The sequence below is a fragment of the Adiantum capillus-veneris genome, chromosome 26 (genome assembly GCF_014529385.1).
Source record: "Adiantum capillus-veneris isolate H3 chromosome 26, ASM1452938v2, whole genome shotgun sequence".
Taxonomy (NCBI): Eukaryota; Viridiplantae; Streptophyta; class Polypodiopsida; order Polypodiales; family Pteridaceae; genus Adiantum; species Adiantum capillus-veneris.
In genome coordinates this window covers 32,095,169-32,109,411 of record NC_140956.1, presented here as the reverse complement: position 1 = coordinate 32,109,411, position 14,243 = coordinate 32,095,169, and the positions used below count along the sequence as shown (strand labels likewise).

Below are 14,243 nucleotides of genomic sequence, written 5' to 3'. Positions count from 1 at the left end.
CTGCAAAAACGCTAGGGAAGCTCTTGCAAAAACGCTATCTGATGGGGTTCCTGTGGCGATGATGACTGCGGCGAGGACTGTTGATGCAAAAACGCGAGGGGAGGTTCTTCTTGCTTGAAGGAAATCCACCAAGATCTTGTTGAGAAGTTGCCTGTTGAGCTTGGCTCCTGTTGCCTCTTTTGCCATTTAGTGCTAACTTGGGTTTGCTTATATACAAACTTACTCAATTTGCCCTACCTAGTTTCTAACAAAAGTTACTTTATAAATAAGTGAAAAATGTCAAATATAGGGAAAATAGGCTAAAATCACTGGAAAATTCCCCTAACTGATTCTGATGGATTCTGATGGGAATGCTTATGATCATGCTGTGTGCAGCCAGAGGATATGCATCTACACTAAGTGGCTGGGCATGCACGGTCTGCGAATAGACTCACAAAAGTGCCAGATCACTACTAATCTAGACTGATTGGACTGACTGAACCCTTGCTATGCTGTAGCTTGTCCACGGACACATAGGGTTGGATGTGTCACGTGACAGTACCACATGAGATTATCTGAGCCGAGCTAGCCGCCCCTCCCTCGTGGTGGAGGCATTGATGAGATCAGTTTCCTTTATGCACGGTCTATGGGATCTCCCCAGGGATAGATACGCTCGGCTTGCCTTGGAGTCATCTCGACAACTAGCTCTACAAGGCGATACAGCATGTTGGTATGGACAGATGACAGCATGGTTTCAGTCGCATGGTCTCAACATGGATAGATTACCTCCGCTTCAATACTCCCTGGATGCACCCTCCCTGTCTCTCACACAGACAGAGATCACCAGACTCATACGTCAAGATCTGATACAGCTAAATACCAGGAGCACATGGATACGCCGACACAGGAGTTAGGCACGAAGATGGCCTTCTACAGAGAGCATCTACTCCAACTCACGGAGGACGGCTTTGTGACTAGGCTTGCATACATGGACACACACTTATCTAATGGGATAAGATGCGCTATTGGACAGATACACACATCCTCACATCAGCTTCAAATCGAGACTGGCTGATTTCGAGGGGTGTCGGTAGGAGCTAGGATATGTCACCTATGTAACTTAGAGCCAGAGAATAGCTGCACTACACATGTCACTGCGCGGCATACTATGAGATACGTAGCTGCTTCCACTGCCTGTTCAGAGAAGGGTTCGGACCTTTTTCTAGAGTCATGAGATACAAGGATCAGAGGTGTCTCGGATTGTTCCTGCTAGAGCTGCGCAGACTTAGGGAGAGCTTGCTGAGGACATCAAAGGAAAGGCAGTCTCAGAGACGAGTCACAGGTTTCTTTATACCAGCCAGAGGAGAGGCAACGGAGCAGTCATTTCAGCAGATCTCAGAGCCTACTCATACTAGAGGTACACTGCTTGATCGAGCCACGGAGCTTGGCAGATCCAGACGTCCACGACCTCGGGGGGTCTTCCACTACGGACGAAGGCTGCAACAGAAGATACAGATCACTCTAGCTCGACATGCAAGACGCCCAACCAGAGTACTGACCATGGAGGAGGTCGATGAGATCCGACAGCGACCGATGAGAGATTTCATCTGAACCCACAAACAACCCCCCCCCCCCCCCCTATTTGCTTTCTCCTCAGTGTCTTAGTGTTAGTGTTAGTTCTTTGTAACTTTGTAATTTCCGTACTTAGACATGGTATCAGATTCACCAATTGTAACTTTTTGGTCTCATAGGTCAATTTGTCCTTTTGAAGACGTTAATATAACATTTCATTTCATTTCATCTCTCTCTCTCTCTCTCTCTCTCTCTCTCTCGCTCTCTCTCTCTCGCTTCCGCACAGGTGCACTCTCACATGGTATCAGAGCTCAGCTCTTCATGGTAAGAGGAGTTCTCGCTAACTTATGGGACCTCGTCCTATGGGGCCCAAGTGACCTAAAGGCACTAAAATAAAGCACGATCACACGTTCACAGAATCTCTTGCATAGAAGTTGATGACGTGGTAGCTGTACGGAACCCCCACAATTTGCTTTGACATGCTGACGTGGTAGATTGTATGGAATTCAACGTTTCATGCTGGTGGGTGATGATGTGGTAGGCTGTACGGATTTCCGCAATCTGCGCTGGCAACTTTTTTCACCAGCTTTTGGGGCTAGATGCTTTTGAGTTTGACTGCTTTTCATGGATACTGTTTTTAGAGGCCAAGGGCCTTTAAATATGACCCATGGGCTCTCACTCTGGCAGTCTACCCACGGGGCATAGAAACAGGGGACTCGGGGACGGGGGCCTTTACGGTCGGGACGAGACGCGGGGACGGGATGTGCAGACGTCCCTCACACAGGTGCGCAGGTGAGATGCGTCCCCGGTGACGGGTGCGGATGGGACGCGAGTAGGGGGCACCTAGGCGGGATTTTTCAAATTTCAAATTTCAAAATTGGGGCCATTTTGTGGCCGTTTCACTTGGGGGGGGGCTTTCTATATAAGAGGCCCAAGGAGGAGCCACTTTCAAGGTAACTTGCTAAGAGCCTAAGGCCTCATACTACATATTAAATAGTCATACCCAAGCCTCAAGGGCTTCAAGCTTGACTCTTGAGCCTTGAGCATCGCCCTCCCCTCTCGAGTCTCTCCTTCCCCTCTCTCTTTCCCGTCCCCTGGCTCGTCCCCCGTCCCTTGTTTTGCCACGTCCCCGTCCCCGGGACCTGTCACGTCCCCAAGACCCGTCCCCGTCCCCATGTGACTATGCCGTGGGGGTTGCAGAGTAGAGCCATAGGAGTTGTACTTAGTTCAAGCAATATAAAGAAATACCGAAAGGGATGCCACCGTTTGGAGAGAGTGCTCTCTTGGGGTGGAACTCCGCCACTCCCCGCTTCCGTCCCCGTGACACGAAGTTAATGTGTCATAAAGTGTAGGGAAATTAGGTGACATAGTATCAGGTGAAAGTTAAAGTTTAGTCCCATGACGGATATATCTTGCACACATAACATGATAGAAGCCATACTCACGCATAAACGAGCGTAGAGAGTGGACTTCATGCTCACCTCCTAGCGAATGGGCTAGCCTCTACCACAAGGATTGGTGTCCCATACCACCAAGCCCACATTGATACGTCTGTGCAGGTATAGTTGCCAAAGGCCTAGAGTCCAAGTGTGTTGATCACACCTGATGGCTCACAAATGACCCTAGGGTCCTATTTATAGAATTCCTTAACCGCCCTAACCATAGTGTCAAGTTCACACTTGGCTGGACATAGCTCGGACGCCCATCCTGATGTTTGGGGACGTAATGCCTAAAGGATCCAATTTTGCCCCAAACAACAGCCAGGCATTGAACGGCCAAACTGACTGGACACCTAATGTATTAGTTTGGACATCTGGACTATGTATAGGACTGGAGGGGGTTGGAGACGGGGTCGGTTTGTTGGACGTGGACAATGGTGCATTGACTGGTGGTTGACCGCTCCCATTTTGTACGGGAATATGTATGCAGACATGGAGAATCATCTACAAATCAGTTTCGTGGCTGATGAAGCTTGTTTTTGCATAAGAAAGCTTTAAAAGCAGGTTATTTTGTTGGTTTTCTACTCTTTGATTCATGTTAGGACATGCACAAATAAAAGCATCAACATTGGCATCAATTGGCTCCCAAATTGCTAGATTGTGCTAAGTAGTTACAAATGTTCTCAAATTTGACAATATGCTAAGTGCTTAATTAAATATATAGAAGAGAATACTCAATATTATCGTGACCTTACGTACTTGTTTTGAGGGATACAGGACAACATGCTTATCAAGCTGGCCTTGAGTGAGTCATAATGGCCTTGGTCATCCCTCGCTATGGGGATTGACTTTATTCTTTGTGCGTGAATGTGCCGAGAGAAATGTTACTCTTCTACCCATGTTCTTTACCCCACACTAATATTCTCTGCTTAAAAACTGAATTTGCTAAGCTAGTAGTTTGTTCTGATCTTTTTGCATATATCCACGCCTGCAATACATTTCTAGTTGTCATTTTGTGATACTTTTTGGGTTTTCTCGCAGCATTACATGGTGAACCAGGAGATTAATGAGAAGCTTGTGGAATTTGCAAAGGTTGAAGAAGGTGACTTGGTATTAGAGATTGGACCAGGCACAGGTGCTCTCACAAACTGTTTGGTGGAGGCAGGGGCTCATGTCGTAGCGGTGGAAAAAGTATGTTTTTTAATTCTATATGTTCTAGTTTCTATAATTTATAATCTAAGCTTATTGCCCCTTCCTTGCAGGATCCAGCAATGGCGGAGTTAATAAGGGATAGGTTTCAAGAGAGTGGCCATGTTGAGGTGAGGTTCCATTGGTTCTAGATGACATGTAAAGCAAGCTGGTTTTGTCATAGTTTCCCTCCTTTTTAATGCAAGATGTTGGCTGCCATTGGTCTATCAAAAACCGCTGTTGTGTGGACCTCTTATGTTGGCTGCAAGGTACCACTTTTGTAGCGGGAGCTGAATGCTTTGCAGAAATTTGTGCTGCCTCAGTATGTTGTCTGTGAGATGCAGCTGTTGATATAGACTGCCTCGCTTGTAGAGTAGCGAGGAGCATTCTCGGCCTGGGGAGCCAATCACTCTACTGCCTGACTCCGTGTTTTTAAAGTATGTAACTGTTGATGATAGTGCCGAGGAAGTACATTATAACAGCATGAATTATCACAAAAGGAATAGAAGAACGTCAGACAGTTAAGGTGTGGGAATAAAGCGAGAACATTGAGCTTGCAACCAAGGAGGAGTGGCTGAGGCTTTGATACGATGTTGCTGCCTGTAGTAGAGCTATGGGAGATCAATGTTCACAAGGCTCATATGGGAGTATGCAAGGAGAATGAGTGCTTGTTCGTGTGTGTGGAAACACCACCATATATGCACGAAAAAAGTGCTTGATTTTCCATTACAAGTTCTTTTTAAAGGTGTTTTGGATATATTTATTCCACCTGAAGTACCTTACCAATCTCCCACTTGTCAATCACGTCTCTTGCCCTTCATTCTCCCCATCTTTTACCCTTAATATCACAATCTCTTCAAGGTCCCCATCTCATTCTCCTAACACCTTTGACTGGTTTAGAGGACTCCACAATGGAGGATTTTGCAGTCATGAAAGAACTTGCGAGCTTTATTTAGTTATGGTGATGTAAAGAGCTCTCTGAGGCTTCAGGGTGGTCTTATCCACACATCAGTCACTGCTGTTGAGTTTCTATAAGTACAATCATGCGAAAGAATATTCAGAGTTTTCATGTACAACTTACAGAAAAGCATAATATTCTGCCGTCATCAGAGAATCTCTAGAGTGATTGTTATGTCATATGAAGAGGCATAATATATTCTCATGCCTGATCTTTGTGACTAGGTGGTGCAAGAAGATTTTGTGAAGTGGCCTGTAAGGAGCTCCATTGAAAACCTTAAAGGCTCTTTGTCGGCAAGGGGCATACCTCTCAAGTTTGCAAAGGCAAGTTTTGGTTCCAAATGACCAATGCTGTAGTGAACTTTCCTACAACTACCTCGTTGTCTCTAGCACCGAGGATACTTTAATCAGGTTTTAGTTTTAAATTTGTAACTAAAAGGGCCTTGCTGGTTTTCTTTTCTGCCTATGTGCTGATCTGTTCTGAAAATTGTAGGTGGTCTCCAATTTGCCATTTAATATAACTACACCTGTGGTCAAGCGCATTCTTCCTATGGGAGATATCTTCTCTTCTATGGTTCTTTTGTTACAGGTGCGTTTTTCAAAGAAATGAATCCATTGTTCTAGAATTCATTTTCTCTATCTTTATAGTTGAGGGGTGGCATAACTTACTAATGCTTTTTTGTTTTCATACTCTAGGATGAAGCAGCATCTCGGTTGATTGATATCTCTCCGCAGGGAAACAACTACCGATCTGTTAGCCTATTTGTTCACTTTTTTGCAGGTAAAGAGAACGGTGTAATATGATTTGAAACCACCTTGCTCATGTTTTACGGAATTTTTGTCGTAACGGTAGGGGGTGGATAATTTCCTTGTAAATTGCTTTATCCATTTCCTGTGTTCCCTTTCATTGCTCATTGAAGAAGTTCCTCTACCGTTCTTTTGTCTTTTGTTTGCTCATATTATGTATGTTAATCCAATGCACATGGCTACTGCAGATGCCCAATACAACATGAAAGTCAGCCGCAATAACTTCTTTCCTTGCCCCAATGTAACCTTGTAGACAAGTAACACTGGCTATGTGGTATTCTTATCTGCTATCAATTTGGTAAATAATAAAAGCTTCATTTGCTGTGCGCTAATTTGTTTTTCTTTTCCACATTGTCCGAAACAATTTATCAGGTTGATGGAGCCATTGTTTCGTTTGAGATCAAGGAAGCACTGGACTATCCCCAAGTTTCTTCGGCAAAATCCTTTTTCACTTTAGTAAGTTAATATCTGTAGGAATTCTTGAGGTTTTGAGCTACTGCGGTTTCTTTGATTTCTTTCATGGATGGATAAAACAGGTGGTTGTTTCTTATTTAGATTACACATCTCTCTCCAGAAATAGCTCCTTTGTAGTCTGTCAAAGCCGAATTGATTGTATATGCAGTAGGGAGAGTTCTGGAGAATCCTTGCTGCATTTATTAATCAAGTACAAAAGGTAAGACAGACAGTAAAGGCCATTGAAATTTGAATACAATGCCAAAGTAAGCGCACAAGCTGGCGAGGAAAGGCAATGCAACTTAAGACTTTTGTAGATCGAAATAGATCTTTTGCTAGGCAAATGTTGAGAAGTTTACAAAACTATAGATGGAAAACATATATTTTGAGCTACATGAGACAGCTTGAATTACTAACAATGCAGTCCTACTAGAAGTAGGGTATGATTGAGCCTCTAGTTGTGCACACGTCGTCACTGCAAGAAGGCAATTGTATGTGCTTTTATATATCGCATGCTTCTTGGAGGTACCTTCACTCGTTCAGTGAATTTTATTTACTGTTTTCCAAATGAGATCTATCTTGTGACCTATTTATTTACTGGGAGCTTAAAGTTAGAATACGTTGCTCCCTTTTGTATATGATGCATTGCTCCAAATTTTTCCTCCGTATTTGTGACTTTTCTGGAGCCTTGACTAAAGCATGTGACCTCATACTTGTTGAGCCCAACAGTCCTCTTTTCAAGAAAGACGTAGTCAAAACACCTATAAAGAAATCACTGCACAAGATACAAACGTGACCATGGAGGGATATGTTCTGAGTTCTGATGAGGGACATACAAAGCACATGTCTCCCCGAGTCTCCTGTCCACTCAAGAGCTTAAGAATTCAGACATGCTCTCTCTAGTACATACATACTTATTGTAGATACTAGGTAAATCGACAGCTATATTGGTAATGGCTTCGTGTGTTCTTGACCTTGCAGGTGAACATGGCGTTTGGCGGAAAGAGAAAAATGTTGCGGAATTCACTTCAGCATGCGTATCCTTCTGACCAGGTTCAAAAAGCACTAAAGTCCATACATCTTCTTGAAACGGTGAGTTTCTCCTAAATCTTTTGTGCAAAGCACATGTGTTAACTATGGCTGCAATTTTTTTTCACAACCCTATGAACCTTGTCATTCGTTGCATTTGTGCGGCAATGTTTGTATGAACACCCTAGGGAATGTTTGTATGCATGCTATAGGGCATGTTCCAATCAAAGTATGTGGTGGATGAATTGAACCAAGAGTTTACAAGTAGTTGTCTTTCAGGTCTCTACAATGTGTTAATAGCCTTAGTTTTTTTTTTTTCCGAGAATAAGATCCTTCTATTAGTTAATGAAAACTGCCCATAGGGCTACAACCACCTCTGCAAGAGAGGGCTACAACAAACATGATGGGGAGACTCTCCCAATGAAAAAACAGCATATATACAATGAGGCTAAATCAAGAGATGGGAGGAGGGAAGAGCCACACAGGTGGACGGTAGTGCCATCTGAGCACACCCTGGACAATGGTGTAGAAAGGCCCAGGGCGCCAAAGTCGAAGGAAAGCCTCGCGGCACTCCTGCATGCGGTTGGAGCTGCCCTATAGTCCCTCAAGCTGTCCTCTGAGAGTATGGATCAGCTCTAGCCAAAATTCACGAACAGTCTCTGCTGGTGGCACAAGGCGAGCCTCAAAGACGCGGAAACAGCGGGCCCGCCAGATGAACCAAAGTGTCAGGCCACTGATGAGCTCCCAACACTCCTCTCTCTCACTGCACCACTCCTGTGGAGTAAGCTCTGTAGCTAGCAGGCTGGAGTGTAGGTCGCCCCTTCTGCATCACTATCATCCTGCTGGTGGAAGATAGGTCAAATTGAAGTGCCGGGGCCGTGAGGGTGGACCAAGCCATTGCCCCCCAAGTGTACTGTCGAGCCGTGGAGAGAGTAGGCATCAGCCGAAGAACTCGTAGCCATACCTGCTGGGCCGAGGGATAGTCCCAAAGACAGTGACGCTGACTCTCCACCAAATGGTCACAAGCTGCACATGCGGCCGAGAGACCACTATGCACTAGCCAGCTCCCTACTGCTGTAGCTCTGTGTGCGACCAGCCACTGAAACAAGGTGACTCGCCTTGGCTGTCTGGAGTCCCACAACCTCTCCCAAAAGGCTGCCAAGAACTCGACTGTGAGACCCTCCTCCTGCCAATGACGTGCTGCAACGGGGCGGGCCTCTCTGTGTGCTGCTAGTATATGACGTCCCAGTCGAACAGTGTACTGAAAGAACGGGACTCCTGGGTGGTCTGCAGAAGAGAAGGGGTCCCTCCATAGCCACTCACCAGGATCCCACTGTACTCGTGCAAGTGGACAACACTCCCAAGCCCACAGCCTCCAGTGTCCAGTCTCAAGAGCTGTTGGGTCAGGGTCTATGATGCAAGTCCTCCCACAGAGGCCCACTACTCGGATCCTCTGAAAACAACACTCCGCTACCTGCGGGGCCTCTACTGCAACTCGCTGTAGTTGTCCCCCACCCTGAAGCTCGAAGAATAGGGTTGGGACAGTCTTTGAGCAGGCCCTGATTGAGATGAGAACCTCTAGTCGTGTGAAGGCTCCCATCCACCGGGGTGCTACTGGCTCGAGAGGCGTGAGCCACTCAGTTACAACTGACTCTGAGATGTCCTGACACATGCTCTGCACCTCTCTCATGCCCTGTAGTAGCTGGAGCCCCTGCACCTCCTCTGACAAACCTGTGAATTCTAGCCAGTCACCTAGAGAGCGCGCTGGACCTGCTGCCATGGGACCCTAGGAAACATGAGGCCGACTACCAACCAAGTGGCCTCTCTGAGTGCTAACCATGGGGTTCCAGACGAGGGGCTGCCGTAGGCGCTCCTCCGTGCACGTCGGCTGTCTCTGCTCCAGGCCACGCCGTAAGAACTCCCAAGATCGAAGCAAACTCACAGCGAAGCGGTCCTCCAGTCTCCTGCTCAAACCAACTCTGCGCATCTCTGTAAAGATCCATCTGGTCGAAGGTTGCCAAGGGCCTCTTGACTGAGGCACCCTGGCACGAAGCCGCTGTAGCAAGAACTCCTTTCAGGGCTCCTCACCTGGAAGAAGTCCTCTGACGATGAACTTCCCTAGAAGGGCTTTGCTCTGCTGTGCTGGATCAATGATCCCAAGCCCTCCCTGAGAACAAGGAAGCGTGATGACCTGCCAAGCCACCTTGGCTCGGGCTATCTTAGTGTCACGTCCTGACCAAAGGAAGTTCCTGATCAGCCTCTCTAACTGGCTGATACAAGAACTCGAGAAGATCTAGCAAGAAGTGATGTACCACATAGTCACCAACAACACCTGGTTGGCAACTACTACTCTGCCAGCCAGAGAAAGTCGTGCTGAGCTCCAATGTAACAACTTTCTCTTGATAGACAGGAGAAGGGGAGCAATCTGCTGCTCGGGAGACAAGTCCAAACCAACCTGACAACCCAAGTACCGAACTGCAGTCCCTGGGGGAATCCACCTGAAACCCTCTCCTTGTATCCAATCTGGCACAGGAGCACTACCAACCGAGAAAGCCATTGTATTTCTCTAGTTGATCAGTGTGCCCAATGCACAACAGAAGGTCTCCAAAGCCTGCTCACATTTGTGAAGGTTGGCCTCCTGGCCATCTAAGTACAAGGCTGAGTCGTCGGCAAACTCAGCGTCCAGTAGCTCATCTCCCCGAATAGGGAGTACTAAGCCCCGTAGACCAACCTGCTGTGACACCAAAAACCTGCTCATCGTCTCCGCATAGAACAAAAAGAGGAAGGGGACAAGAGGACAGCCCTGTCTGACCGAGCATGTAAGCATGAAGCGATCACCTCTATCTCCTACCAAAAGTACCTGACTGTGAGCCTGTCTGTACAAGGCTGACACCCCTTTGATCCAAGCATCTGAGAAGCCCATCCTGCGTAGAGTGCCCTCTAGAAAGTCCCAGTCAACTCTGTCGTATGCCTTCTCAAAATCGAGAAGAAGAATCACGAGGTCCTCACCACGGAGCCGTGCCAGGGCAGAAGCCTCCCAAAAAGTAAAGATGTTGTCAAGGATACTGCGTTCCTTGACAAAACCTGTCTGGGTCCCGTGTATAAGGCTCTCTAGAAGTGGCTGAATCCTCAAACTCAGAGCCTTGGCAAGAATTTTGTAGGCTGAGTTGAGAATGGTGATGGGGCGCCATTGTCGAATCTCATCCAAGGAGCCACCCTCCTTGGGAATGAGGTAGATCAGGCTCTCACTCATGCTGTCAGGTATCACTCCTGTGTACAAAATGTACTGAAAAGCACTACAGAGATTTGGGCCAAGCAGGTCCCAGTACTCCAAGAAAAAGCTAGGAGTCAACCCATCCTCACCTGGACAACTACCACGGGGGAGGGCCCTAAGAGCCGTGTGCAGCTCCTCAAGCTGAAGTGGCATCTCTAGCCTCTGACGCATCTCCTCAGTCACAAGACAAGGCATCTGTGCCCAAACTTGCTCCCTGTATGCATCTTGCCGCTCTGACTAGGGCTCTGCAGACAGTAACTCATGGTAGAAGTCAGTAGCAACTGCACGCATATCCTCGGGCTCACAAGCAACTGACCCATCGGGCCTCCTCAACTGACTGACCTTGGCATGCGAGTGCCGAGGTCCCACTGTCTCAAAGAAAGCACCAGTCACTCTGTCGCCCACCTGAGTCCACTAAGATGCCTGTCGGTGGAAAGCAAACTCATGTCGCCTCTTCTCTGTGCTAGCAAGCTCCTGTCGAGCATGCTGTAACTGCTCCTCCAACCAAGGACTGTCTGGATGCTACTCCTGCATCCTCTGTAATGAAGCAATGCCCCGTTTGAGACGCTGCTCCGCCTCTCTAGCTGCAGCCCGGCAAGCCAGAGACTCGTGAAGAAAAAAATGGCTAATCTGAGCTAGGCCTGAGGCCACTCTGTCAGCAAGAGAATCCTGCCTGTCCATGCCCTCTGTCCAGAGAGCCTCTACCCTCTCTCTGAGTGCCGAGTCCATCAAGACCCTCTCTGGGATGTGAAGCATCGTGCTCCCAGTCCTCTGCCTGTCTGCCACTGTGAGGATCACTGGTGCATGGTTCGAGAAGGAGGTCCCTGCCAGGATGCCCACTGACCCTCCCAATTTACTGAAGTGGTCACTAGTGTAGAAGCGATCTATCCGCAATAGATTCACTCCTCCCACTCTGTGGTCCGATCGAGAGAAGGCAAGACTGTCTGGGGGCCTCACAAAACCAGAGTGCTGCCATGTATCCGAGACCCTCAGAGTCATACAAAACCTCTCCCAAGCTGCCAACTCGATTCCATGCACAGTAGCATGGCTGCCACCAATCCTGTCAGAAGGGTCCTCCAACATGTTGAAGTCCCCCGTATGCACCAATGATCTGCCTGCGGCAGAAACTCAACAATCTGTGACCAAAACCCTGCACGAGCACTCGCCACATTGGGCGCATAGATGTTCAGGAAACCCTCTAGGCCACCTTGAACCTGCATAGTAATCCACTGAGCCCTGCCTAGCACAATAATCCCTCTGTCCACAATGGCCTGGTGCAATGAGTCCGCAATAGTCATACATACCCCACCCTGGATGCCTCCAGGTCCAAAAGCAGCTGACCAAAAAGTATCATATCGTCCACGCAAAAGCTGACCACATCGCCGAATGCGGCTCTCACACAGATGGTGCTCCTGAAGCATAAGGAGATCAATCTCTCCTCCCACAAGGCAACGCTGAAGCTCCTGACGCAATCGGCCCCGCTGACGTTGAAATTGGGGCCCACCTAGTCGCTGCACGTTCCATGAGACGATCCTCATGGGGAGCGAGAGTACAGATGTTGCCGCAGCAGCTAGACGGGCTATCTTCGAGGCCGGCTTGGATGGGGAGTAATCCGCATCTGAGCGTCCTCTAGATAGGCGTGACTGCAATGAGTGCCTAGCCCAAGCCGAAGCAGAGCAAGCCGTGCGTAAAGCAACCTCCTCTGTCCAGGAGTCCTCATGAATGCATACATAGCATGGCAAACACTGTGTATCAGCAAAGAAGTAAACCACAATGTGCCTATATCCTGCTGAGTCTGGGGGTGTCACCGCAAACTTGGCCAACGGCCACAAAGTGTGTAGCATGTCTGTAACTCCTAGTTCTCCCATGTGGTGAGAGAACTCTAGGACCTGTGTATGCAACCATCCCAACACTGAGTCAAGAGTCCACTCTGTCTGGGCCCTGCCGCAAAGGGGGAAGGAGAAACCGACTGCTGAGTCCAAGGCCTCTGTCCCCCTAGCGGCAAGGAACAGAGCATGGACCGTGAAGCAGGCTGCCTCATGGTCTGCTGAGGGATCGCCGAGAAAACGAGTGAAGCGGTAGTCGAAGAAGTACCAGCGGTGCCGGATGTCAATGCTCGTCAGACCATGAGGGATAGCTGCAATGGAAGATGTCTGTACCTGTAGAGGGGGCCGTAAGAAAGGCTGACCCTCTCTCGCTAGGCGACTCGTGGCAAAGGCGCTACCAAGAGATCTCCTAGCCGCCGGAGAAGGCCCTGCCCCCTGGGTCGACTGTGGAACTGGAGTATGAGGGGGGGGAGAAGGAGCTGGGGGAAGCGGTGGAGAAGAGGGGCGGGAGGGGGCGACAAAGGTAGAGGGGCGAGGTGAAGAGGCGGCGGGAGCAGAAGGCGGGGGGAGGATGAGGAAGAAGGGGGGAACTCTGGGGGGGAGAGGCTGTCGAGGGTGAAGCTGGGGTGGGGGCTGGAGTAGGGACCTCCTCCTACTCAAGAGGACCAAAGCGGTTCCCCGTGGGAACCCACTACTGCTGAGTAGGCGCCTGAGGGCCACTTTGAGTGCCAAGCTGACGCTGTGGCCCCTGTCGTCGTCTACCACGGGCCTGCTGCCATCCCTCCTCCCTTGGAGCCCCCGGCTCGGAGGGTGGCTCTGCATGTGTGCACTGTGTCTCTGTCTGTGGCTGCGGGGCCTGCCAGGGCTGAGGCTGTGGTGTAGGTCGAGGCCTCCTCCGTGGACAGGCCTTCGCTAGATGGCCCGTCTGTCGACAAATGAAGCACTGGTTCGGGAGGCCCGAATACTCCACACTCTGTCTAAACCAACCCCCACTCACCCGAGGCAAAAGAATAACCTTCGGGAGCGTGTGAGTGTCTCTAACCGAAACTCGAACTGAGGGAATGCCAGCTGCCTTGGCAGCTACTGATGCTGCTGTACGAGGTGTCTCCAGGACCGTCCCAATGGCTGAACCGATCTTGGATAGAAGTGTTAAGTACTCCCTCCGCAAACCCGGAAAGCAGACCGAGATGGGGATGTTTGCCTCCTCTATTAGAACATCCGAAGCATGGTCGAAACCATGTCTCCACTGTCGAAAGTGGGCACGTGCTGCTCGGATGGTCAGTGGACTCATGGCGATGACCTTGGACGCCATCTCGGAGGTCTCAAAATCGATCTGGTAGTAGCCTCGTCCGAGTATTTGCACGTCTAGGATCTTGCCCACCTCTGCGAGAAGGCGGGCTTGGAGAAGGTCACGCAGCTCTCCTCTGCTAGGTCGGGTGCCGAGAATCTTGCAGATGACAGAAGTCGCCTACAATCGCTCTACCTCTGCGGCAAGGCTCGCTTGCTCTGTCAGCGAAAGAGCAAGTCGGATGGTGGGCTCAGCGGGGTCGGGCGAGGGGGCTTCGGGCGAGTCCCTCTGGGGTGGAGCTGGAGCCTCCATCCGTGTCTACTGCTGTGGCGAAACGAACGAGCGGTGGAGAAGGTGTGCAGACGAGCCAATATGCAGGAAAAAAAGAGGGGGGGGGGGGGGGGGGGGGGGGGGGGTGTGGAGCAGCTGGA

At 49.2% G+C, this 14,243-nt stretch overlaps 1 protein-coding gene across 2 annotated transcripts in view; it reads left to right on the top strand.

The window, feature by feature from the left end:
- The window catches only part of PFC1 (Ribosomal RNA adenine dimethylase family protein), an 81,205-nt gene that overhangs the window by 45,582 nt on the left and 21,380 nt on the right, over window positions 1-14,243 (top strand). For both annotated transcript variants that reach the window (XM_086500979.1, XM_086500978.1), the window contains exons 2-9: window positions 4,032-4,181; window positions 4,253-4,309; window positions 5,361-5,459; window positions 5,629-5,724; window positions 5,832-5,916; window positions 6,131-6,183; window positions 6,315-6,398; window positions 7,377-7,487. In XM_086500979.1, coding sequence (XP_086357105.1) covers window positions 4,032-4,181; window positions 4,253-4,309; window positions 5,361-5,459; window positions 5,629-5,724; window positions 5,832-5,916; window positions 6,131-6,183; window positions 6,315-6,398; window positions 7,377-7,487 — 735 coding nt within the window. The remainder of the gene's footprint in view (window positions 1-4,031; window positions 4,182-4,252; window positions 4,310-5,360; window positions 5,460-5,628; window positions 5,725-5,831; window positions 5,917-6,130; window positions 6,184-6,314; window positions 6,399-7,376; window positions 7,488-14,243) is intronic.